Source organism: Anguilla anguilla, chromosome 13 (assembly GCF_013347855.1).
Source record: "Anguilla anguilla isolate fAngAng1 chromosome 13, fAngAng1.pri, whole genome shotgun sequence".
NCBI lineage: Eukaryota > Metazoa > Chordata > Actinopteri > Anguilliformes > Anguillidae > Anguilla > Anguilla anguilla.
The window spans coordinates 15,443,907-15,471,012 of NC_049213.1; the positions used below are offsets into that span (position 1 = coordinate 15,443,907).

Sequence of the window (27,106 nt, forward strand, 5' to 3'; positions counted from 1 at the left end):
TGGATCTTAAAGTGACACTAAGGTTATAAAGAGACAATATCACAGGTTTAATGGTACACAATGTAACGTATACTTTTGTGAATACAAAAAATTTAATTTTTAAAATGTATTTCTAAGATATTTTTATATGTTTACCAGAACAGGTCATCAAACACCTTAAGAACAAGAGCATTAGTTAGCGCACACATTTGAATATGATCGGTTGACCCAGAAAGCAAACAAAGACGCTTCCTCTACCCTGAAGTGAAGGAAGCCATTCACCCCCTGCTGTGGGCGGGGCATGACATGTTTGCTCGGTTTCACCAGAATTGAAATGACAGTCGCCGTACTGCAGAAAGATAAGGAGGCGAACCAGAGCTTCAGCTGATATACCAGGCAGGAAACTGAGGTTTCCCCTGGCTCACTGCTGCCGATCTCTGACCTAGACGATGCATTTTCAACTCACTGTATAGACCTACAACTCTGCAGCATTGAACCTTCTCTCAGTTATTCACATACTGGTTTAAAACCGCTTGACTAAAACAATAGAAGGAGTTAGTTGTGATAGGGATGTTCATTTATCCAAATACAGTTTATTTCCAGGTCATTTAAAGGTTGTTACGGTCTGGGGAAAGAAAATAAATAGCATTTATTTAAATTGCCTCGCAGTAACCTTTCCACAAGTAACAAAACGCTCATTCCCTTCACTTCCAAATTATAGACTAAAGAGCCAAGAGTTTCTGCCAGTAACCCAGCTGCCAGTAATTTCATAATTTAAGGTTAACATCTGGTTGATTTTAGATTATTTTATGTTATTTATTTTTTTGGTCCTTGACCACAATTTAGCACATAACGTTGTTATGTCAGAATAAGTTTGTTGATATGCCTATCTCAAATCCAAATCATGGTTTTGCTTTTGGTTGGGTAGTAGACCTGAAATCTAAAAAGATATAGATGTTCTCACTTAGTGTCTTTAAACAATCAGTCCAGAGCTTTTTTTACAAGGAGTATTCCACTGGTTTCCAGCCCATAGTCATTTGGTCTCTTTGGTGCTTCGCACTGATGTCACAAGATGGACACCATCACATGGATGAGTTGCTTCTGATTGGCTGAGATCTTGAGCCACATGACTCTGCCCCATAGGAGCTGCTGAAGAGGACTCCGAAGAAGCACGCAGACTACCCCGCTGTGGAGGTGGCTCTGCAGGTCATGAAGGCCGTCTGCTCCAACATCAACGAGACCAAGAGGCAGATGGAGAAGCTGGAGGCTCTGGAGCAGCTCCAGTCCCACATCGAGGGGTGGGAGGTGAGATCGTTTCTCAGTCTACTGCCCGGCCAAGTTGTCCCCTACAGTGTGTGTTTTGCTGCTGATAAAATTGGCATCTCTTTGAGCAACAGGCTTGGGTTTATTTTTTTCCCCTACCTTTTACGGAAACTGTAAGAGGTAAAACCAGATTTTCGCTTCTGTAATGTGAAGCTGGCCACCACACAACAAATGGTCATATCAGGCAGACTTGCTCCTCTTGTTTATGTGGAATGACCGGGCAAAAGCAGGCTTTCGGATGCTTATTTCTATGAAAAAAATCAAAGCTTGACTGTGCATAGGCTAGAATTAGACACAAGGCCACTGGCTCCAGTGATTCCACCTCATTAAGCTACTTGAAGCTTATGCAGAAATGGTCATTCTTCCATCACACCAGGTTTTTCTTATATTACGTTGCTTTTTGCAGTTTTGAACACGCAGACAACTTTGACTATTTTTAAGCATTTGAGACATTTTGTTAACTTTGTTAATGAGCAGTGTTGGCAGCCAGGATGCGCTATGTCTAATTAAAATTTTTTGAATGGACACGCCCGTCGACCGTGCCTTACTTCCTGCTAAAGAGAAGGATCTGCTAGGGAGTTGCGCCTACCAGCAGGGCTGACTGCTGTGTCATGTAGTGAGTAGCACGGTTTATTGAACGCATCGCATTACGGGATGTGGACTATGAGCAATGCTGCCCCTCCCTCGGCATGAGTTTGAGGTGTGGCAAGGAACAGGGATTACTCGGCGCTGCCCAAAGTTTAAAATTTTAAAGGTCCCTAAAATGGCCTCCTTCCAGCTGCTACCTCAGAAAGGGTTAATTAATGTAACTGATCAAATCTGAGTATAAATTGGCATTCTGCTGGATTAGAGACCAGTAAGAATGTTTATGCAAGCATATTCAACAGTTACTCTGGTTTACCCTTTCACCTTGCATAGATTCTTGTTTGCAACAAAATGCAATGATGCACTTGCAAAATGGCTTCTGTGCGGGATAGCTTTTTTTGTAAGTGTGCCTTTGTCTCGCATGTCCATTTAACATTTTTAAGGGCGTGTTTTCAAAGATACAGAGGAAGTGAGAGTACTGGTACATAGGAAGTGTTGTTGCTTTAGAGACGAGTCAGCACCACTGTGGTTTGCAGCATATGCGTTGTCTTCGCATAACAGAGGCCTGTTTCACACTGTTCAGCCTCTGAGTGCAAGAATACACCACGCTTCACTTTTTTTTGTTTGTTTTTTGTGCCCAGAGGTGTGCTTGTGCATCCAAAGTTTCAGGTTTGACACACGATCTGTTTCTTTGATTATCTTTTTTTTTTTTTTTTTACAGAGCATAACTCTGTTATCTTGCACAATCTGGTTGACAGCACTTCACACAAATGCCATATGTTTGCATGGTTCTCTTCCTTCATACAATCAAGCTCTTGTTTTCTCGCCGTGGGCCATCTGACCTCTTGATAGCTAGTGAAATAGATGGGCAGCAGGCCCATAGTGGGAAAACCAGGCACCCATAATCTTGCAGGGCTCCACAACTGTGCCTCAGTTTAATTATGGTAGCTACAAAGCAGCTACAAAGAATACTTTCTTGAGGATGACCTTGTGTGGTTAGGTTGAAGAAAAGTTGCTTGTGATTGATTACATTAATGGTACAAGTGTTCTTCTGCTTGTATCCATTTTTTTTTTTTTTTTTTAAGTCATTGCTCTCGTGCAATACTCTTAAAAGGCTACCAACACATAACGCAAAACATTTTGCACCTTGGTTCATTGTGCATGAAGGGAGGTGTTAAAACTGGTGGTTTTACACACCGAGATGAACTGTGGAACTCAGCACCCCAAGCTGTTGGGTGAGTAAGCATTTCAGTATGTGTTCATCACTGGCACGTTGACAGCTAGCTTCTTTCTCTTTATGTTCTGCATAGGAAAACATGACCTATGCTGAGCCAGTCAAAAACAAGTAAAGATGGCATTTCAGGATGTTTTCACTTTTTCAGATATATGTGGTCAGACTTTGCAATCAGCACTGCTCCTAGTAGACCACACACACACCACTCATGTGCAACCCACTCACTTTTTGGTGCAATTCACTCATGTGCAATATAAAGTATGTGCAATCCACTCGTGCAATATAAAGTGTACCAAACTTTGAATTGTTTGTAGATTGTTTGTATATTGTTGGTATATTGTCTGTATATATTATATCAATTATATTTTTTTACTCTCCTTGCTATTGCACTATCCCCTTTGCTGCTGAAATACTGCAAATTTCCCCGCTGTGGGACTAATAAAGGATTATCTTATCTTATCTTATATATTAGTGATGTTTTTGGAGATGTGAATAGTGTGCATATAAATCAGATTGTTAGAAATAACTTTACCTCTGAATGAAGTGTATAAAATTCACACAATGTTAAATATCAAACAGCGTATTTTGGTTTGGTAAAAATGTTTGTGTTAACTATTCTTAACTCGAGTTTTGTTTTGTACATGCACAATCCTGTGCTCATAGCTGTTTGTTTGAAGTGCAGACAGAAGCTAATGACATAATTGCAGAGCTAGTTGGCTGTATTCTTGTACAGCTTGATGAGAACGATGACTAGCTTCTGAATACATGCAGTTGCTGTGTCTTGATGTAGTGAACATTCCCAAAAAGATAAGGATTGACCAAAGAAACGATCAACTTCAATCATGGAATTTGAATGTGCATTCAGCTTTGTTTCCAGAAGGTTATGTCTTCTATGAATGTTTGACATTGCTCTTGTTTCCCTGACTGATTGTATGTGTTTAGTTGTTGTTTAGGTGTTGTGAAAATTAGCTGTCGACACTGGTCCAGTTGAATCATTTCTCTTGCGTCGAGCAAATGTAGCTGCATCGCTAAATTTAACGGGCCCAAGTTGTCAATTTCTTCAGGCGTAAATGCTTATGAAACAGTGGCATTCAGTTTGAGCAGCGGCTTTGTTCAGATGACCCTCGCGGTGAATGGAATCAATTATGGACGCTTTGAGTTATTGTGAGGCTCCTCTTTTTGGAGGCAAATGTTTTGAATGACATCATTGTCTTACCAAGGCATCAAAGTGGTCTGGCTTCCTGAGTGATTTGCAACCGCAGTCTTGCATATTGCTGAATGTGGGGTTTAATGATCCACACATTGAGATGCTTATCTACGGAATTGCAGATTTGGAGAAGAGTGGTTGTTTAAAAGACCTCCAGACCCCAAGCCACCCAAATCCTTAATGAAAACAAATAAATGTGATTATTTCACCAATCTATTAGATTTATTGTATTTTCATGAGAGGTTTGGTTTCTGTTATAGCTTAATACTTGGTATTAAACTTTGGAATGCCATTTCCTTTGAACTGTTATATTTGCTACTGTACTTTTCCATTTTTGACTGCTCGCCTTTTTCTTTTCTGATTCATTTAACTACATTTGTGCTGTCATTGATAGCAGAATAGCCCTGGGGACAGCAGTGCACAGGAAATGCATAGGCCTATATGTTTTGTTTGACCAGAGTTAACTTTCAAAGAGGTCTTTCAATGGGCTTTCAAATGTTGTGACATCCCAGTTTAAGAAACCTCTCAGATACACCAAACAGCAGAAGCATCTGAGTGGCGAAGTAATGTGTGTAGTCTTACCCAGTGCTCCTGGAAAGGGATTCATTTAATGTTATTTGGGTTATCAAGATCTTTAGTCAGCACCCCACCACTAAAGACACCAACTTGTTCCCCATGTTCATGCCTGGGGAATCGCTGTCAGCACAGCAAACAGTCCGTTTTCCTTTGGGGATCTGATATGGTGCACACTTCTGTAAATCACCCTACAGCACCCATACTGTCTTGTGACAGACCAGCTAAAATAAACTGCTGAGTTCCTGGAATGTGTTGCAGTAGAATTATTTATGGGTGAACAGACAGAAGTGTCAACTGAGTTTGAAAAAGCCACAGTTTGTAAGGGCTGATTTTAAGCAGTTTGTAATGTCTTTAATATCACAAAGAGGACCCAGGGACAGTGTAACTCTGAGGAAAGATTATTGATTACATGTGTTTTTCCCTGTTAGTCAGAGGTCATGTCATTCCTTACAAGGATATGTCCTATGATCATACATTTTTTGTTGATTGTAGACAGGCAAAAAACAAAAGTACCTCCAAAGTTAATTACTTCTGTAATTCCAAAGTTAATTACAACTTGTGTGCTCTTACTTTTGTCATTTTCTGTTCTTCGACTTGTACTCAAGTGAATTTTCACTGTACTAGCAGTGCTCTTACTTAAGTAGAAATTTGCAGTGCTCTTTACACTGGTTAAATGAGGTATACAAATATATACAACACAAAGGCTTCAACACTGGTGTGGTTCATCTAACAATTAAGAAAATGATATCCCAGAATTCATAGGGTTCTGTGTAAAAATTCTCATTCCCTGTGATTATGGCTAACAGAGTTTCAAGAAGAGATTTGACTGCCGCAATCTCCTTTCAAAACATTGTGGGCAGAAGTTACACGGACTGAACTTACTGATGGCTTGTGAGCAATGATGTCAGCATGGAGCTTGGAGGGTGTGATGCCATCAGCAAAGGGCACGAGTGGGAGTAAGCACACACTCCGGGATGGCGATGTCTCGCATATTCATGTGAGCGGGCGAAAAAACCAGGCAAGCGACTGCAGACGAATTAGCCGTAAATGTCAACCTGGGAGCTGCCAGCTTCGTCAAAAAATATCATGGCCCAGCGACCTGTTTAGTGACTTGGCTTCCCTTTTTACCTACCTGTAGTGAATGTTTGTGTGTGTGTGTGTGTGTGTGTGTGTGTGTGTGTGTGTGTGTGTGTGTGTGTATGTGTATGTGTATGTGTATGTGTGTGTATGTGTGTGTGTGTGTGTGTGTGTGTGTGTGTGTGTGTGTGTGTGTGTGTGTGTGTGTGTGTGTGTGTGTGTGTGTGTGTGTGTGTGTGTGTGTGTGTGTGTGCGCGCGCACTCAAATATTTTGAATGCAGTCAGCTGTCACTTCTACAATTTATTCATCAAACTGCAGAGTTGTGTTTGAATAACACCTTCTGGATTTGGGGTGTCCCGTCTGCCAGAGGATTGGCTGTTGTGTTCATTTGGCGGGAACATCCTGCCGTATGAAGGCCTCCCCTCCCGGGGTGACTTTATGGCCGCGGACCTCTGGGGTTCTGCTTATTATCTTTATATGATGAAATGTAGATTCCCTCCTCTGTCGAGCAGCCCTCACGCTTGTGTTGTTTCCCCTTCATCTCTGACAGGGAACCAATCTAACGGACATCTGCACAGAGCTGCTCCTTCACGGCAATTTGCTGAAGATATCCGCCGGAAACATTCAGGAGAGAGTCTTCTTTCTTTTCGATAACCTGTTGGTGTACTGCAAGAGGAAATCACGGTAAGAGACATCAGGCACAGCCGACAAAGTTAACGGGGCTGTTTCATAGGCAGAAATAACTCACTTTCTGTTTTTTCAGCCCGGCTGGTGGCTGCTCAGAAGTTCAGATTCGAATGGCACTCTCACTGAAACATCAGAATTGCTAAGTCAGCAAAACAAAAGCGCTGTGTGTGGCCGTGTTTTGAAAATGACTTGTCACAGGCTTGCATCAAGCATGCAAATTGGGGAAACAAAGCTCTCTTTTCTCTCCAGGGTTTCAGGGAAGAAATCTACCAAGAGAACCAAGTCCATCAACGGCCCCCTGTACATTTTTAGGGGCAGAATCAACACGGAGGTCATGGAGGTGGAAAACGTGGAAGATGGAACAGGTTAGCACCGTAGCTGCCCTTTAAATAACCAATTAGAGTTTGAAATAATGATTTAATGTGCATATTTTTACTTCTGAAGAACAGGGGTCCCCAGTCCTGTGGCTACAGAACTGGTTTTTCTGTTCACCTTAAAATCAGGAGCAAATTTAGACCCAGTTTAGACCTGTGTAACCAACTCCGTGAAACCGACCATTAAGTGCTGAGTAACAGTGAAAACCAGCAGAACCTATGGCTCTTCAGGACCAGGGATGCAGGCCCCTGCTATAGAACAGTCATTTTTTTGTTTTTCTGGCAGAACCATGAGGTCATGCATCGCAAAAAGCTAACCGAGTAGAGTTTGGATGTGTGTCTGTGTGTGTATCTGTTTGGTGATATTAGCCTCTTAGCCTGTTAGTAATGACCTAGTCAGCCAAAGTGAAGAAACCACAGAGAAAAACAGAATGTAACGTTCTTAATAACATCCCTACAGAAGTGCGAATCACCTGACTTGTGCATTGCCCTTGGCGAAGACATTTTAGCAGCCCCTTGAGTCAGTTACATTAGTAACATTCTTTCTCTTCACAGTTAAGGGGGTCAGACTTAAATAAGTGTGCTTGAGTAGATATACACTTATTTAAACCCAAGAGCTTCAAAGAAGAGTCTTATTGCCATTATAGTTCACATGGCTGTTCCTTATTATATTTCATACGCATTATCTTGAAGTGTTTGATGTGCTATTAGAAGTGGCAGTCTGCTTCAAACTGGAGGTGGAGATGCTGTCACTTGCTGCTCCACCCCCCTATCTAAGGTTTCGGACCAGGTTGTGACACCTGCACTTCTGAGGAAATGCAAACCAAACCTCTGCTTTTGAAGTCACTCAATGACTGGAGGCACCATTGCTGCCTTGATTGTATAGCTGGAAACCATGCAGTTTTTACATGAAATGTTATTATTATTGTTGTTGTTGTTGTTGTTACTTGGTTCATTAGTCTCATGTACTGATTTGTTAATTGAAATGTTGAGTCTACAGTTGCATCTGTAGTGCGGCAGTGTTAAGTCGAGGTTAAGTCATTCAGTCCTATTTGCTAATGCAGCTGTTTTTGAAAGGAACAGTTGTTTGACTGTGCAGGTTTTGACACTGGGATGCTTTCATTGGACTACAACACCCTGTCAGAGGAGACGGCAAGATATATGCTGTCCTACGCAGATCCAAACATGATTAGTCTAAAAATAGAGGTTTTTGTTTTCATGTGCTAAAATGTGATGATCTCATCGCCCTGGGGAGTTCAAGATCCAGATCTAGTTTTTCATGGCTTCACCTAATGTGTGTGTTAAAGCATATTGAATAATTTATTGGCTGTCCTTCCCACCTTAAAAGCTTAAAAGTGTTATATTTGTAGTGGAATCTGCAATGTGCCTGTATCGGATATTAGCATAATTGCACCTTCAGGGGGAGGGCGGGATTGCCTTTCCAATATAAATTACTCCTCATTGTGGAGTTCAAGTTTTTTCCCCCTTTGTACAAATATGCAAATTAATCCACATAAAATTATGAGAACTTCATTTTATTATTCATCAGTGTAAGTTCATTCGCAATGATTGCAAAATTTTTGATTTTTTTTTTTTAACGCAGGTGTTTTTTTACTATAAATTATTGCTAGACCATAAGCTAGCATTTTTAAACACATACAAATGTACTGTATGTACTGCATGCACAGTCTATTCCCTGGCAGACTTGTTTTCTCAGCAAGCAACTGATTAGTGGAGAACTGTCTGTATAAAAACACATCTTTGGCGCATATTCAATAATATTCATTTTAATTGAGAATAAAAAATGTAATCATTATTATTTTTTTCAATGTTTTTTTGCCGTAAATGAAAGCTGCACCCAGAAGCAAACTGTAACCTTGGGTTCTTTTCACCGCATGCTGAATTCTTTGGTTCCTCCCGCTTGGCCAGTATATTTACTCTGTAATGAGTGTTAATCTGCAGAGAAGTTCATTTTTTGTGTTTCAACCGGCCATGCTCACTCTCAACTGTTCTAATCCTCCGCAGCCGACTATCATAGCAACAACTATACGGTGACCAACGGCTGGAAAATCCACAACACGGCGAAGAACAAGTGGTTCGTGTGCATGGCGAAGAACGCAGAGGACAAGCAGAAGTGGCTGGACGCCATTCTGAAGGAACGGGAGCAGAGAGAGAGTGAGTGAGAGAGAGAGAGGGAGGTCATTGCCCCCCCGCCGCCTTCTTCTGTTGTTTTTTATGGTGTTTTTGGTTAGAAAATAAGGGTTCCTGTTTATGAGACCCGCGGTGACATGACTAGATAAGCAGAGGGAACAGATGCGAGGGATGAAATTAAAAACATCCCCTCCGGCTCTAAACACGGACCTGACCCGGTGCAGGAAGGATGGGCTGCAGGAAGTAGAGAGGGAGATCCGTGACATCACCAGAAACCATTCATCCCCGCTCTGTCCTCAGTCTTGCACGTCTGTCCGCTCAGGCTAACATGTGCGTCCTGGGCAGGGCCTTTCATGCATAACGTGGCTGTGCTTGTGCTGTTAGCACTGGGCCTTTCCATGGTCTGAGACAAGTTTGCCCCTTTGTTCATTTCTAAAGATCCCCTTTGGGCAATAACCAGAGCCTACGGGTCCAAATAGCTTTCTCGCTTTGCTGTGAATGTATTGCGCACGCTCAGGTACTTTGTTCTGTATATGCGCATGTAATTTCCTTCAAGATGCAGTCAAGATGGAATTTGTTTTGTGAATACTGATCTGGGGTGCAGAAACTACAGTACCGTTATATTTAATTCACAGAGAATTGTAAAAGCATTAAACCATTATAAAAGACATTTTAATTCTTGCATTTTTAGCCTTTAGAAGGTTTGTTGAGTAAGTGTCAAAATACTGATACAAAGTTTTGATTCTTCTGTTAAAATCTGAAAGCATTAGTGACTTGAGATGGTTTAATTGACATCTCATCCTGACAGCACAACATAATTACCTCAGGCTGTGAAAAAATGTTGTGGTTGCTCTTATGCCCTTTGTTATGCATGTTCTGGTTTTACATTTCAAATGCATTACATTACATTACATTACATTCATTTGGCAGACGCTTTTATCCAAAGCGACGTACAAGAAGTGCATTTTCATGATCGTAGACAACTGCTGAACACGGGTTCAGTAAGGTACAATTACTTATTTTGTACAGCTATTTCTAGCTGAGAACAATGAACACTATCCTGGTCTAACATCTGCAAAGCCAAACTAGGCAGAAGATTAAGCTAGAGTATTAGGACAAATACAATTTACCAAGAAGTGCAGGGATGGGGCAACATGTAACAAGTGACAAGGAAAAAAGGTTTTTTTTTTTTTTTTTTTTTTTTTTTTTTTTTTTTTTTTTTTAATATATATATATATATATATATATATATATATATATATATATATACACAGCATGGTGGTGGTTATTCTAGGTATAGTCTGAAGAGATGAGTCTTCAGGCCACGGCGGAAGATGGATAGTGAGGGGGAGGTTCGGAGAGGGACGGGGAGTTCGTTCCACCACTGGGGATCACTTAATCTGCTTAATTTATATCTGTACATATTTTATAAAAGTAAGCAATTTTTCAGTTTGTAAGTAAATATTTAAAAATTACACCAGGTCTAGATAGAGGAAAGGAAGTTGGTTGCACCTGAAAAGGAACCCGACTAGAAAAGGATGTCCTGATTGATTTCAGAAACCCAAGGGAGTAAACACGCTTCGAGGGCACACCCAAAATAACCGTTGACATTTCACTTCCTCTCAGATTTTTTTTCTTTTCATTTTGAGTGAACTTTTCACTTCTGGACCGCAGTGCAAAAACAACCACAAAAAATGTTTATTTTTTGGAAAACAGACAAAGAAAACGTGATTCAAGCGCGTTTCTGTAGTCACCGTATATGCACACTTTTGCCCTTGCTTTTTGTGCCCTCTCTAGGCGTTGATGAAATTATTCTGGGTTTCATGAGCTCCGGTTTATTTCCTCAGCTGTGATACCTCTTGAGACGAAGTGCATATTTTCCCCGCTTCCTAAACACTTCGGCCTGTTTGGGGATATGTGCTCCTTACTGTAATGGCATGCACAGGGTCAATAAACTGCAGCCTCTAAAGCATTGGGACTTGCATCATGCAAACGGTGCACTCCTGCTTACCTAAGCATTATGCAACATTGAGGAATGACCCTCCCGTGACCTTCATAACATAATCTCAATGCCATGTATCAAAAACGTCCATATAGGTGATGTGAATCAAAATGGTTAATCTGCACAATGTTAACAAAAAAAAAAAAAATTTAATTGGATAGCAAGCAAGCATGTCCAGGTTTGTTTTATTGCTCAACAAGATTTGCAAAATGAGCAGGAAGCAATATCCGTCCTGCTCATCATACTGAAAAAAAAATGCTAGTAGATTGAGAGAGAGTTTGTATGGCAAATGTAATACCCTTTGAAGGTGACTGTTTTTATCTAAAGAACGACTGCATGGTGGGTTGAGATGTTGGTTTTCCCCCTGGAGTGACGTTTTGAAGGATCGCTGGTTACATCACCGACCACTTTCATGCTCTTAGCAGTGGGGCATGGAAGTTAATGTGGAGGGTTCGACAGGAAGATTTACAGCACTGACTTTAGAACGCTCGCTTCTTTTCATCTTGTGCCCGTCGTGGTTTCTGAATTTTTTTGGTTTGCGATTTTAGGGCATAAAAACCTAGGGCCGTTACAGCCAAGCTGGACTTGCTGTGTTTAAGCCTTAAGCATATGATCGCTTTAAATGGTAAAACAAACACTGAAATAACATTAAACATAAGCGGTCTGAGGGTTTGGTACTGGTCCCAAAGGCCGTAGACCCCTGTCTATGGTTCCCTTTTATCCACACGGGAAATTCAGACGGTTCAGTTTATTGTTTTTAATTGACTGGGTGGTGCCACACGCCGATTAATTAGCATGCCGTTTTTAATTTCGGTTTTTATCAATCTGCTCTGGCATTGCTAAGGCAACCGCACGTGACATGAAAACATATACTGGCACAGCATTATGGCTAGCTGGGGATTGTTTAATTTCCGCTGCTTGCTCCCTGTCCTTGTATTGTAGAACCTCGACAGCAGTGTTCTGATCCGCTTTCAGCGGTCGCTACCACTGAACAGCGCCACACATTTCATTTTTGTTGTTCACGTGTAGTTAGCTAGAGGCCTTTCCCTGCCGGCAGATGTGTGGGAAGTTTATGGAGCGTATCGGCTTTCAGCGCTTGGCTGTCTTGGCTTACAGTAGCAGGTGCCGCGTTGGGCTCACTGCTGCTCGCGGCCGGTGGGCCTCCGGGTGTCGGCCGTCCCCTGTTGCTGCGCTGCTGCGCGGGAGCTCACGCTACAGAGGGCCCCAACATCTGTGCTTCCTGCCGTCCTGGTTTCCTTTGTTTACAGCAACCCCCCGCGTCCCCCCCCCTCCCCCCCACGCCCTTTTGAGCCTTCCTTTCCGCCACCCGCACGCAGGAGCGCTGTGGCTGAAGTATACGCTGTCCCACGATGCACTTGCCCTGCAGTCCTCGCAGTGCTGCGGGAACGAGGTAGCTCTTATTAGTTTATCTCTCTCTTATGAAAGCCAGTAGACTAGCAATAGACTGACATAGACTGTGAATGCTAATGTAACGGTCACGTACAAGATCCCTAGTAAACTTACACCCACTGTACTCTTCAGGCTAATCTTGTCCCGCTCCTGGGTACTCTCCGGCCTGTCAGTGTACTGGAAACGTGTTTGAAGATTCAATGTTGTTACCACAGCAGATTATTTCTGCTGAACCAGGCAGTTTCGGCGTAGAACATTCTGGATTTTCTCGAAATATAACTGGTCAAAGAGGTTTTGTGTATGTCTGTCCTGACCAAGCTTGATGTTTATTTCATATTTCAATTCTTTTTCTACTTCTCTGCAAATCCTATTATTGGTGTCTGCTTTCAGTGAGTGGTTCTCCCAGTTGTTTCAGTCATCAGGGTCACCTGGCCTTCAACAAAAGCTCAAGATTTCAATGCTCATTAAAAACAGGAAGTGTGCAGGACAGAACAGGAAGAGGTATAACTCTGTTCAGCCCATGACTACTAAAACAAGACAGCTGATATGATGTCATGCAGTATTGAATTTGATATGTTTCCAGGTTGGTCCTAAATTGTTTGATCTAGTTTCAAGAGACTTCCAGTCAGATGAGGAATCATGATAACTTGCTTGTTGTCTCGGATCCTACTCCCACTGACTGGGTTTCATCGATGGCAATTTTGCGGTTTGCTCTTTCAGATGCCTTTACCGATGACACTGGTAGCAAGTGATCAGTCCGAGCCAGGTTTTGTGTTTTTTTACAAAGACAAAGGCAAGATTTTTCAAGAGCATGGGCAGTAGGCCTAAGGTTTAGACTTCCAGACAGTTTTGGGGTCGTGAGTACCGACTCTGCGTGTGCGAGGACTAGATATCTGAGTGGTGGAGGGGCCTGTTTGCACACTGGGCAGCTGGAGGAGAGTGGACCTGATGGGCTGATTGAGGAATGTCACCCCTCAAAGGCCCTCTTTGTTTACGGGGGCTGGTACAGCTGCTTTCGGACATAATCCACACCCCACCCCCCCGGCGCTCTTAGCCCCGCTACGGTCAGCAGGGGGGCGCTCCGGAGGAGTCCCCCAGGACCGGAGATCCCTGTCCCCACGTCTCCTCGCCCCAACATCAGCGTTCTGAAAGACCCGATCCTTAAAACTCCATGTTTGGAGACTGACGCTGCATGCACTGAAAGTGCTCATGAAAGCTTGGCAGTCTTCCTATAATGCTCCCTGTAGCCTTATAACATCATATATAACCATGACTTAATTTCCCTACAGTAAATTGCTGACCATGCATTACCTCTTTGTAATAACTTCTGCAAAAAAAATCCCTCCCTAATTCATTCCTGTTTAAACTTTTGAAACGAAAGTAACCTTTATTCAGAATGGGTCACGTCAGGGTGAAAGCTTGGCGGACAAGTGAAATTGAAAAATGAGCAAACAAAAAGAATGGAGGAGGGCTGTCTCCGGATCAGCCATGCAGTACAAATAAGGTTGCACTTAAAATGCGCAGGTTGAGATTAACAGTCCTTGCAAAACCTTTTCTCACATTCCACTTTTAAACCGTAATCGCGGCTGTAGAGCAAGGGTCTGCAGCCCTGGTCCTGGAGAGCCACAGGCTCTTTTCACTGTTACTCTGCACTGACACAGTCAACTCACTTCACCTGCTTTCTTGGGTCTGAATTGGGTGCAGATTTTAAGGTGAAAACAAAAACCAGCAGAGCTTATAGTTCTCCTGGACCAAGGCTGCAGACCCCTGCCGTAGAGACTGTGGTGCGTTGTATGGATCCTGTCGTGATGCGCCTCCTCTCTGTGTTGGGCAGGTCTGAAGCTGGGGATGGAACGAGACGCGTACGTGATGATCGCCGAGAAAGGAGAGAAGCTCTACCACATGATGATGAGCAAGAGCCGCCACCTCATAAAGGACCGACGCAGGAAGCTGAGCATCGTGCCCAAGTGCTTCCTGGGAAAGTGAGTCCCCACGTGCAAACGGGAAGAAATCAGGGGTTCAGACCTGAGGGTTGTTAGTCACAGCATATTGGTAAACACCGGGCCATGGCACATTCTACACAGTGATCCTTTCTCCATCTGTAGACTTCTCTGGTTTCTCCCTGTTTGAATAAAGTGGAAAACACAAAAGGAAGGCAAACTGTCGTTAGAAAATAAAACGTTTTTTAATATACATTTTCTATGGTGCTAAGAGCTAGACTCTGATGATCTTGAGTGAAATTAACGGCACTTGTTTTTAATCAAATGAGAGCCGACAGTCTACCCTCCCTGTGTGATTTTCATTTTAGTCAGACACGGGAAAGCCGATAGAGGTGTTGCAGACAGAGATGGGATCACAGTGCAGAAAGTGTCATGGTAGGGAATCTGACCTCTAGCTGTGCAGTGGGATTCCTACAGTATATGGGTTGAGAGTGGGCCGTCCCACAGACTGAGCCAGATGGCCTACCAATGCATGTCTTTTAGTTTTAGTCCAGTACTACAAATATGTGTCTGTAGATATTACACTAGCAATGCAATTTACTTCCAAATAGTGAAAGACAGACAGTTAAAGTATTATTTTATTTTACTATGCTAGTTTAGGTTGCATTTTACTTCTGTGAATCTTCTGTCACACATTTTCTAAATGTGTATAATCGCTCAGAAAAGCTCCCCAGGGGCTGTGTGCAGACAGCACTTTAGCCCCAAATGACTTAATGGCGAAGTCCAGTCACTGAAGAGTGACCCAGCTGTAACTCACTTTTTCGGTCCCTGTGCCAGGAACTTTTGTGAGCCGGGGCGGCACTTGATGAAGTCTCATTATGAAAATGCAGTAAGCCGCAGGAATTAATCGAGCTTTCTCCAAAGACGCGCTCTGCCTTGAATGAACAACGAGGCCTTTCGCATGCAGAGGCCACAGTTAACACATTTTCCGTTTGCCTATCCGTTTGGGGAAAAGGAAGCATTTGGAGAGTGCCAAAAGCCAACACGTTTTTTTACATTTTATTTAAGCGGGATTATTTATCATTGGAGCAATTCTGAAAAATGCGTTGGACTTCAGATAGTCTATATGCATTTTCTGATCTCAAACTAAGCAGCATCTACAGCTTCTAGGTTATTTATTAAAGGCCGGGATGTTCTTTAATGACTTTCATGCCCATGGGAATTCCTTGAGAGTTTAAGGTAATAGATGACACTTCTCGCCTGTTTTGCCCTCAGGACACAAAGTTCTAGTATAATACAGTAACAGTTATTATTGAGTATAATATTACAAAATAAATATAAGTTAGCACTGGGGACTGGTAATGGAAGAAACATACTCTTATATACTGCAGTGCCTATACCTCATTTTCTAGTGCATATGATTTAAAATCCTCATTCGGATATACTTCCAACTGTGCTGTGCATCAGGTACAGTATGTGCAGTACCTGCTCTCCCTTTGAAGATGGAACTGCAGTATTCTATTGCAAAAATAGTATTCCTATTAACAATGCAGACCAACAGTCAAGTAGTAATTTTGGCGAATCAATCCTACAATCAGTTTTTATTCTTGTTAAATTGATGGTGACGTGTGTAATAATATATTCCTCGCTTATTTTCAGTTAGTACATCGTGTCTTTCCCCCTCATGAAGTGTGTGGTCAGGTCAGTGGTTCAGATAGTTACAGTGCTGTATCTTGGTCATGAATGATGCCGCCTATTTATTCTGAGGAAAATAATGTAGTTGAACAAACTGAATAGTTGACGTTATTGAACTTTCAGGGACATATTTCCCCTAATTCTTTGTTTTGCAGGTAGTGTTCTGAAATCTGTCATAAAAACGTTTAATTGGAATTATGTCCTCAGTTCCTCTTTTCTTTCATGAATCTGGTTGGCATGGTTACAGAGCTGGTACACAAATATATTTATACATCTAGTAGTGTCACTGTGTGATTGAAGCAGTACTGTTTTGGTTAGTTAGTTTGGTTTTTTTTTAAATTATATATATATATGGGTATATCTGGTGATGGAGGAAGCTGGCTCTTTGGAGCTATAATTCTGCAGCTTCAGCAGGTTCCACAGTACTACTGAATGCGCTCGACCAGGAGACTCCAGTGACAGGGTCTTTACAGTGGGAAATGAAAGTCATATTTTGAGAGCACCCAGATCTGCGTCTAACACACACACACTAAGCTGCGGTGTACACCGCAAAAGGCCTTGAGAGCAAGCAAATCCGTCTTTCGTTCGGGGTGTACACATCGTCTGCGGCTGTGCAACTCTTAATAATAACGTGACTGTAGTGTGTTGTTCTCTGAAGGTGTTCGACTCCGCTGCGATGACCAGGCTGCGAGCTTCAGAGCCTCTGACGCTGTCGTTTATCTCTGCGGTTTTTTGCAGCGAGTTCGTGTCCTGGCTCATCGAGAGCGGCGAGATCAGCAAGCCGGAGGAAGGGGTGAACTTGGGACAGGCCCTCCTGGAGAACGGCATCATTCACCACGGTGAGGCGCTGCTTCCGCCCGTTAACACTGACGTTCTCTGCGTCCGTGAGTCACTCTGGATAGGAGTGTCTGTTAAGCGATCGTAATGTCATTTCCTCAGCTCCAAAATTTCCAAATTTCCAAATTTTAGAATTCCACCCATAAAGTACGTCTGCTTTCTGCTCATTAAAGAAAGATACCGTCACTCATTCTCTTCCTTGTGTCAGAACATTTGTGTGGATGGTGTCCGGCCTATACTCTTGACAGCTGTTCTGGTCTCTGAGGTATTACAGTCATGGTTTTGGCTTGTACTAATATGGTTGAGAAAAGGAAACCTGGAAACTGAGCAAAGTGATTCCTGTCATTTATTCATGCATGAATATCTCAAGGAGGATGGCTTGAGGTGTCGAGGCTGGGAGATGGGGTCTCCTGGAGTCTCACCCCGCACACATTCACGCGAAGCTCTGATGTACGACAGCCGGACACGTTTCGTGCGGCTGTGAGCGCCTGTAATGAGTTTTACCCTCCGATGACCAATGAGTCTGGAGCGCTCAGTGACCTTACGCGGAAAGCGGCTCGCTGCGCGCCGAAGGGAGGGATCCGTGGCACCAGACGGCGATGCCGAGGCCTTGTTAACGTCAGCGCCCATTCCCCCGCAACTTATTTTCCACCCCTTTGCCATTTCCAAGACTCGTTCAGACACGATGTATTATTTTGCCGGTTAGTGAGGACCGCGGAACATTCCGTGGGGCTATACCTTCGGGAGCCACTTTGCGCGAAGGCCTTAAAGGTCACGTCTGTTTCCTTCAAAATAAAGTAGCTTTATTTGGTCATGAGCCACGTTTTTTTAACATGGGTGATGATTCTCATTCCGTGGGGCACGGTTTGCTTGATAAAAAATGGGCAACAGGATGACTGATTTATAAACTACATTTTTCTAGGAAAAGACTTTGAGAAAAAACAAGAATAGGAGCCATGGCCCAACAGATTTAAATTGGAAATAATTGAGAAAAAAACAGCTCCAAAATATTTCTGAAAACAGTTGTTAAGTGGAATTTGTTGATTTTGATCATTCAAAAGGACTTCAATTCATTTACCTTACCCTAAGCGTACTCTACAAAGCTGTATCATAAAGCATTTTTGTAGCAGTTTTGTATGGAATATAAATGAACATCACAAGATTGCGATTTCAGGATGCATTTTCTAACACGGATTAAGGTGTACTGCAAGCCACTTATTCCTGCTCTGCCAAAATCTCTTGAGTTCATCTTCATTTTCAATGGGAGTCTTGTGTTTTATAACATGCCAGGGTAATTTAAAATAAAGAAAGGTCAATCCACGATGTGCATTTGTTTTTGATTGTAATTTCAGTGTCTGACAAGCACCAGTTCAAGAATGAGCAGGTCCTGTATCGGTTTCGTTATGATGACGGAACTTACAAAGCCAGAAGTGAGATGGAGGACATTGTGTCCAAGGTATTTTGTTCAGAGGATCCACAAACTACTCACCTGCTATTGTGAAAATAATAATTAAAGGTGTGCTGCTAGCTTTGGGGGGAAAAAACGTGCAGTTTTTTCCCGACATGATGTAGTTCTTGTTAAAAGATTTTAGTTGCACTGCTCATTTCATTATATATTTCTTTTGTCTTTTTCTGTTTCTGGCCAACTTCACCAGTAGTCAAAATGATGTGTTCATGACAGATAAGAGCTGAAATGTTGGCCTAAGGTGTGAAAGTTTACTAAATGTTTCATGTTGTTTCCTGGAACAGGGAGTGAGACTCTACTGCCGTCTTCACTGCCTGTTCACTCCCGTTGTCAAGTAAGTTCTCCTCGCCACACTGACGTGCGCTGCATATCGTGACGTGCGCTGCATATCCTGACGTGCGCTGCATATCCTGACATGCGCTGCGTATCCTGACGTGCGCTGCATATCCTGACATGTGCTCCGTACACTGTGGTTTATGGGGCACCAAGGAAAGCCAGAGCCATTGTTGGCCAACGCCCAACATGCGTAACAGCCAATCATCTGTTGGCTATGTGTAGACTGGCAAGTTCTCTCGCGTTCGTCTGGGTACAAATAGTATTTGGATGCGCAGTCGGCAGACATTGGCTGCGTTCCTGATGTTAGGGTTATGCCTCTGCAAAGAGGAGACTTTAAATTTGACAAATATGCTGCCGAAGTGTTGCTTTTTTTCTTAGCACAGTCAATTCTGCTTGGCAAATGTGATTGCTGAACATTCGAAACTGTGTTTATTGAGAAAAGAAGTGCCCTTGCATTTGAGTCGTTTACAGTGTTAGGTTATTTATGGACGTACTGTGTGATTGACACTTAGTCAGTCGCACAGTACAAACTAATTTGTTTCTTTTTTTAAGTCATGCTTTTCTCTAACACAGGGATAGAGACTACCATTTGAAAACATTCAAGTCTGTGATTCCAGCAAGCAAACTGGTAGACTGGCTAATAACTCAGGTAAAAAGTTCTGACCATTGACATTTCAAGCGTACACAAGCCTCACACATTGCACAGTGTATAGTGTATATCTGTCTGATTGTTTCAATCCAATAATGTACGAAATGATTTGGTTTTAATTGACAGGAATTAATTATATAAATAAATAATAATAAAGGTTCTGACTTTATTTAGAAAAATTCAAGCTTCAAGGCTGTACTCCTCTCTATGGCTACATTTTTGGTAATCCTAAATATATTTACCTCATTGGAGATTCAGTTTATCAATCTCTTTTGGTTTGATAATTAGAACAAGTCATATCTGTTTTTATATTATTCAGAAAGAGCCACGGCGTACGGAAAGTTCTAGAATACCATAGCAACGCTTGACCCGTAAATAACATGATTTGTTTTATTTTTTTCTGGATCTTCTGTATTGGTGAATTGCAAGCAGGCCTAGACTGGGTGCGGTAGTCCACGTGCCGTCCTCTTTTCCATGGAGTCATGTTTGTTTGGCAGGAACTTCTGTGACTCCCTTTCAAATGTTTGGAGTTTTTCCAGTGGGGAGAGCAGCTTGGAGGTCCTTTCCTCCCCTTCCAGTGTGATGTTGTAGTCCATTCAGATAATAATGTGAGGGGAACAGAAGCAGGGCTGAAGTCGGCAGGACCGAAATCCACTCCCCTGGGTCTCGCCCTCATTACTCATAAGCACTCATAATGTAGCCGGAGGGATTGTTTTATATTGCTGGGTTCTCTCTCACTTTCCCTCCTGTTTGCGGTCTCACTCCCATGCTCCCGTCTGTTTGTCTTCCTTATATCTGTGTGTGTGGGGGATTGTGTGTGTGTGCGCGTGTGTGTGCTTGCGTGTGTGTGTGTGTGAGAGAGAGAGACATTCCTTACATCTTACACATCATTTGACCTTTTTCCCTACAGCAGTGGACTAATTTGAGTGTAGGCTTGTGTGTTAATTTTTGTTGACCACATGTATGTGCATTGATTAGATTTTCCCCTGACATTTGGATTGTTTACTGTTTATGAAAGTTTTATCCACACTACGCCATATCGTACAGCTGTTAAATTCCTCCTCAATGAGTTGTTAAATCTGTCGTAAACCAAATGTGTCTTTTTTTTTTTTTAGCAAGAAATAAGTTCAGTTTCATATCTCTGCAGTTTCTGTCCAAACACCAGGAATGCTGCCTTTTGTTCTGGGGGATGATGCCTTTGGTTTACTGTAAGCTTGAGTGTTAACGCAGCTGTCTGAAGAACAGAACTTTAAGGATCTCTGCAAATCTTGTGTAAACAAGTTCCAGTCAGGGATACCATAGAAAACGAAAGCTCTAGATCATAGCGATTTAAGATTTTTTTGAAGGAAAAAAACATACATTTACTTTGCGAACAATTTGCGAACAGAGATAAGAACTGGGTGTGCTGTCGCTGATTATTAATGGATTATTCCAAACCCTAAGAAGTACCATGTTGTACCCGAGTGAAAAAAGCTGTCGTCACTCTTTGTACAGCCGAGATAACTATCATTGCCTCAATTTCCTGTGCTATTCATAACCGTGCCAGTTTTTGTTTGCTTCCTTTTCGTAAAGATCGCCCAGGGCTGTTCTCTTACCAGTAGATTCCTTTAAGGTTATCATTTGATTTGATGAGTATATTTAATTTGAAGATGAATTACATATTTTGTAGGAGAAGCAGTGGAAATGCTTAGTTGGATGTTCAGTTTCTACAATACAGTTTCAACAAGTCTGTTCAGTCCTAAAGTAACATGCTTTAATAATAAATGCTTCAAAAGAAAGTTCAGTCTCCAACAGCGCCGTGTAATAAACCCAGACACATAGCGCTGGCGTGCAGTAAATGTGTTTTTTCAGTTACAGTCAAAAGTTTTTAGGTCGAATCGGGGCCTAATCGGTCATCCGGCTCTGGGAAACACGCTGAAGCCTGCTGTGGATGGTTCGAATTGCCCGTTCTCGTAAAGAAACGTTCTCACGAACCGTGTGTTTTCCCGCAGGGGGACTATTCCACGCGCGAGGACGCCGTGACGCTGGGAGTGGAGCTGTGTAACAACGGCTTCATGCACCACGGTCAGTGAGCCTTTTTTTTATGTTTTACGCCCCGTTAAAATGGGACCTGCCTGTCTCCGGGGTGCGATTTCCGCACTGACAGGCCTGCGAGGCTCCCTGTCACAGCTGTTCCGCGTACGGACAGATTTGTCGTGGATTGGCGGTCAGGGTGTCACGGTGCGTCTCCGGATTGAATCCTCGAGCTGAACTGTGACTGCCAACTATCACTGAGCGCATATTAGCTTAATATCTGCACACCTGTTAAGTGTGCGTCCTTCTTGGATATATACATTATTCATAAGAATGACACCTATGCATTATTCATAAGAATAACGACAGTCTTGCATGGAAGGTTATGCCTGAATCTGTTGTCTGTTGTAATGGGGCTCTTGCCCTCCCCCCATCTACCACCTGCTGTTTTGCATGAAAACCCAACTGACGCACCTCTGAACCAATGGGGAACAACCAAGGTTAGCTTGGCAGAGCTCCAAAAATTATGATTGGGAATTCTGTCACAGCTGCTGAACCACCACTATAGGAGACGAAGAGCTCATCTTTATTTGATATTCATAATGAACCCGCCTCTGATAGCCAATCCACCCATTTCCTTTTTTACTTTATTGCATCTGTGACAGGTAATATTACCTTTTCTGCATTTTATACGGAATATCTTTTTGGTATTTGAAATAGAAATACAATCCCATCTTATATGGGCAAGCTTTTTTTTTCAAATTTTTGAGATGGGTCATAGAAACTACTTTAAAGGTAAAGATTTGTGTCCTTCTCTGTTTCTGGCTCGTTTCGCCGCCACACAGACGTGTTTATTGAACGGCCTCAGTTTCAGGCTGTTTGTAGTTGCCTTTTGTTCCACAGAACAATCGGCTCTCAGATCCGCAGCTGGACACCTCCGCTCTGATTCCAGGAGTCACGTGACGGACCCAGCCCTGTTTCAGACGGCTCAAAATGCCGCGCACGCACTCCTCGTGTTCAAACAAACAACAGCCATCTGCAGACACACTTTCGGAGTAGTGAATGTGTGTTTTCACCTCACATCTCTGAGACATTTTTATTGAACAGTATTCTAAATGAGGGAAATGAAGAATGGCGTCTACTTCCAAAACGTTTGAGAAACTGTATGTTTATGCATGTAATGTCGTTTTAGATGTGTTGACCTGCGGTTATCTAATCATGATGATTAGAAAAGGAACTGCTTTTTTTTTTTTTTTATTTGTCGTTAGTATTTGTATTTAAGTATTTGTCTTTAAAAGTAAAGGTGTACACAATATATGAATTACACAATCCAGTTGACATTGTACGAACTTTTTAAATGGTGAACATTAACATCGCTGGCTGCTGATATCCAGCAAGTTTTCTTCAAGTAATTTGAGGAGAACACCTTGGCTGCATTCTTCTGGCCTTTTCAAATCGTGTTAAAGTAGAAAGTTCTTGTAATTTCGGCAGACATGACGGTAATGGAAAAGAAAACTGTCTGATTATCTCTTAAACAAAGCGAATGTGTTCCCGGGGTCGAGTGCGTGCTTAACGCGCTCATCTCTCCCTTCTTCCTGTCAGTGCTGGAGAAGAGCGAATTCAAAGACGAATCGCAGTTCTTCCGCTTCTACGCCGACGAAGAAATGGAGGGCACGAGTTCCAAGAACAAGCAGCTGCGAAACGACTTCAAACTCATCGAGAACATCGTGGCCAAAACCCTGCTGGTAAGGCGTCGCGGAGCCTGTAACCTCTGAAACCTGTGTAACCTGTGAAACAGCGGTGAGCCGCACTCCTCCCCGCCACAACCGTGACTTAGCCACACGCGCGTTACTGGCGGCCGGGCTCGTGGGCCAAGGGGAAAAGGCTCCCGTGTGACATCATACCCACTGAATGATGTAACTGGCTCAAAGAGCTTCTGGGGTTTTTTTTTTTTTTGGGGGGGGGGGGGGGGGTTTGCAGGAATGGATCTTAGAGGTTGCTAGGTATGCAAAAAGAATTCAGAATTTTTGATGAGCCCTGACAGAATTGTTAAACAAAATGTACCATTTAAAATGAGAGGGATAATTGTTTCCTGGTTTGGCAGGTTGTGAAAGACTTTGCTCAATGGGCTGTTTTGTCCAGTGCAGTCATTCTGTGGGCCCTGTCCATGGCTCCAGGCTTAGCTTCAGCGTTAAGCATCTCTGTCTGAATATGTGATTTCTGTGGGGTTGGCGGGTTCTGGATGGCTAGCAGGGACATCCAATCCAGGGGGAAATCTCACTCTCACTAGGAAAACACGTTGCATAAGAGGCCATCCTCTTTGTTTGGTTTTGTTTCCAGAAAGAATCCGTGCCGTGGAAGCCAATTACAGAGAGCCACTGTTGGGGGGGGGGGGGGGGTGAAAAGGTGGATTTAGGAACAAGAGGAGTCTTTTGTTTTTGGAATGAGAGGGGCTGATCTGAGAAGAGGGGAATCTCGTTAAGCTATGATTCTGGTGGGGTGGGAGGGTGAGGGGGGGCATTACTGGGAGCCATTTTTCATTTTCTGAGACATTAGACAGCTATTCCCCTCTGAGCCCGTGGACATACTGTTACTGTGTTACATATCAATACATGTCAGTACTGCCATGAAAGTGGCTCTCCTAAACAGATATGAATATCTAAATGTATCTGTTTAGGAGATATGCCTACACCCACATATGAGAGGGCATAACCTCATGGAAAAATGTTCAAGTGCTGCTCTCCCCATCTGGGCAACCTTATGTAGGCTAATGCTAGTTTTGGGTACAATTCCAGCAAAAGAAAAGATGAAATGTACAAAGCGGTGAATGAGGAGAATTTAATTGGTTGGTTTAATGTGTTTATTTCCTAAACATTACTTTAGATTTATATAGCTGTACTCATAAAGTATATTTATTTATTTTGGCCCCCTGTCAACCTGTACAATGTTTCATCCAAATTGGAAAAAAAAATGTTATGGACAAATGGAAACCCACAAGTGATTTCAATACCCCCTCTTGTGTGAGCCTAATTGAGCGCTGTGAAATTCTGCCTATGAGGGTTCATTGGTGCATAGGGTCAAAAGGGTAAGGGACTGTTGCGAGAGGTGGGATTTCCTCCCTCCCCTACGTCTAAATCAGGCTCGCAATTTCAGTGGCCTTTCCTTCTGTTGGCCTCTGTGATTCCTGCTAATCGTAGCTGCGGGCCGATGTACAGTACAGCGTGTTACGTAAAAATGAGGCGATGTTAAGTGTGCGTCTGGGTCTTTGGCACTGTACGGATTAACCGGGGAAAAGTGTTCAGTTCACCTGCTGCACTGGCAGCACTGTGTCCAGTCAAAATGAATCTCAGCTCTAAACCTAGTAGCACGACATTTATTAAACTTGTTGAGAAGACTGAGGGTCCCCATCCTTTAAAACAAGGAGAGCACTCAGCAGCTTTGTGTCAACATATGTTCGTCTCTTGAATGATGCAGCAAACCTAATTTTAACTTTATGATTTAATGTAGTCCAAAATATGTATTAGTTATTCTCATTTTAAGTACTTTATGTAATTTCTTTGTGATTTATGTATGGACGTTTTTAACTCAAATTTGCTTCATACTATTCTCAATTTCTAATTTGTAATAATAGCAGTGACATTTAGGTCATAATATCCAAATGCAATTTTTCTAATTCTATGTCATTTATGTAAATTGTTTATTTAAGTTCTAGTATGCCAACTACTGTGAGCTTTACCAAACACATGCGTATCTGTATTTTTTTAAAATCCTTAATTTTTTTGTGGCTAACAAAAGAAGATGAGGAGCATAGATCTACTGCGGGGGTATTTACTAATGTATCCCTTTCCCAACAAAAATAACAGAAACGACTTGGCATGGAGGTGATTTATTTTTAGTTTTATGTTGTGGCTATTCTATAAAAAAGGAAAGGAATAAATGAAGATTCCTTTTTTAAAGAACGAGTTTTGATTTGGCAGCCATGTAGCATCACCGTTAGGGAACTGTGCTGGCAACTCCAAGATCGCAGATTTGATTACCCAGTGACGCACTGCTGTAGCACCCTTAACCAGAAGTGCTTCATACATGTGCAGCTGAGTAAATTGACTGTAAGTAAGCGTCTGCATAAAATGCAAGTGTATAATGGCTTACAAGTAATTGGACGTGTTCTTTTATTCAGCGCAAGCACAATACTTAATCAAATTTGTCCAAATCTGAACTCGGCACCAATTTGCTTATGAAAAACGACGATTGCGAGTTAATTGAAACCAGGCCAGTACGTGTTTGAAACGCATGTGTGCTTGTCTGGTATTTTGAGTGGACGTGTCTAGCCAGGTAGAGAGGATCCCGGCCACTGGTACGGCAGAGGCAGCTGGAGGTGTTTTTGTTTTACGGTGAGACCTTTCCACTGTTGGCTACGCGGCTCGGGCGTCCCTGGCATTATTCCCCCGCATTAGCATGCGGGACGAGTCTGCAGCGCTTATCTGTTAATTAGGGCAAGCTGCCTCTCCCCGGCGTGTCTGGCAGAATTACCCGCAACCTCGCAGCAACACTCGAAACATTAAAAGGAAAGGTTTAACAAGATTAATGACTGCCGGGACCAGTGCCTCGTCCTGGAGGCTAATTTATCAGGGCTCGTACGAGCGCTAGGAGACAGCGAGGCCCGAGGCGACCCGCTGCGGTTCTACCGAACCGGTTCCGATTCAGTGCTCGCACTGTTCCTGCCATTCTCTAATGCTGGCCGATTTATTGGCATTTCGGAGTTTCGGTGTTTGATAATTAATCGATCGACCGCGGTTCGATTATTTGAATTGTGGATTCATCGGTGGGTAAATCGGTGTATTCGGTGGTCTCCATGCAGGTACTCAATGCAGTTTGCTCAGAATTAAGCATCGCAGTAACTACAGTGACCATGATCCATTGCGCCTACAGGCACACAAGTGACATGATAGTTCGGAAACGCAGAACGAAGTACTCCCTGGACATGAATGATAGAGCTCGACCGAAGGGGTAGCTATATGTATAGTAGGCCTACTGTGCGACTGTAACCAACAACACATATTCCATAACAGCACTTCTAACAAACTGGTGGTTTTTACTCTGCAGAATGTTATATCTTATATCTGCATTGTGACAGTAATACTTTACATTTGGGTGTCCACTCAATCGATGTCATCTGAAGTTCAGTGAGCCCAAGAGTAAGAGAGAACTGAGATTTGAACCTGCAAAATGCTGTCCTGCTCTTTAACCACCAATATTTCCAAAGTGCACCAGGAGAAATTGGTCACGGATTTCACGGTATGCTAGAATCAAACCGTTTCGCGTTATTGTAGCGACACAATGTGGAGCTTCACATCCCCGACGCCCTGAGCACCAGCCAGAGGAGCGACGTTTAGCCGCAGGTGTTCGGAGAATGGGAGGAAAAGGTCGAAATGGAAAAACAACATTGTGGCTGAGAACGAGGGGGCGCATTAGCGGAGGCTTTTAAAAGGCCGTAAATCAGGCTGAGGGGGAAACGGTCATTGTTCCCCACGGCCGAGGCAGCCCGCCGCTCCGTTAATTGATCAC

The 27,106-nt window shown here is 42.8% G+C and overlaps 1 protein-coding gene across 1 annotated transcript in view; it reads left to right on the forward strand.

The window, feature by feature from the left end:
• LOC118211983 (phosphatidylinositol 3,4,5-trisphosphate-dependent Rac exchanger 1 protein-like) overlaps positions 1–27,106 on the forward strand; it is an 81,350-nt gene that overhangs the window by 26,982 nt on the left and 27,262 nt on the right. Inside the window, exons 6-16 of the mRNA XM_035389614.1 lie at positions 1,123–1,284; positions 6,533–6,666; positions 6,919–7,034; positions 9,069–9,218; positions 14,441–14,588; positions 16,980–17,080; positions 18,431–18,534; positions 18,828–18,877; positions 19,453–19,528; positions 21,520–21,592; positions 23,144–23,286. Of these exons, the coding sequence (XP_035245505.1) occupies positions 1,123–1,284; positions 6,533–6,666; positions 6,919–7,034; positions 9,069–9,218; positions 14,441–14,588; positions 16,980–17,080; positions 18,431–18,534; positions 18,828–18,877; positions 19,453–19,528; positions 21,520–21,592; positions 23,144–23,286 (1,257 nt within the window). The remainder of the gene's footprint in view (positions 1–1,122; positions 1,285–6,532; positions 6,667–6,918; positions 7,035–9,068; positions 9,219–14,440; positions 14,589–16,979; positions 17,081–18,430; positions 18,535–18,827; positions 18,878–19,452; positions 19,529–21,519; positions 21,593–23,143; positions 23,287–27,106) is intronic.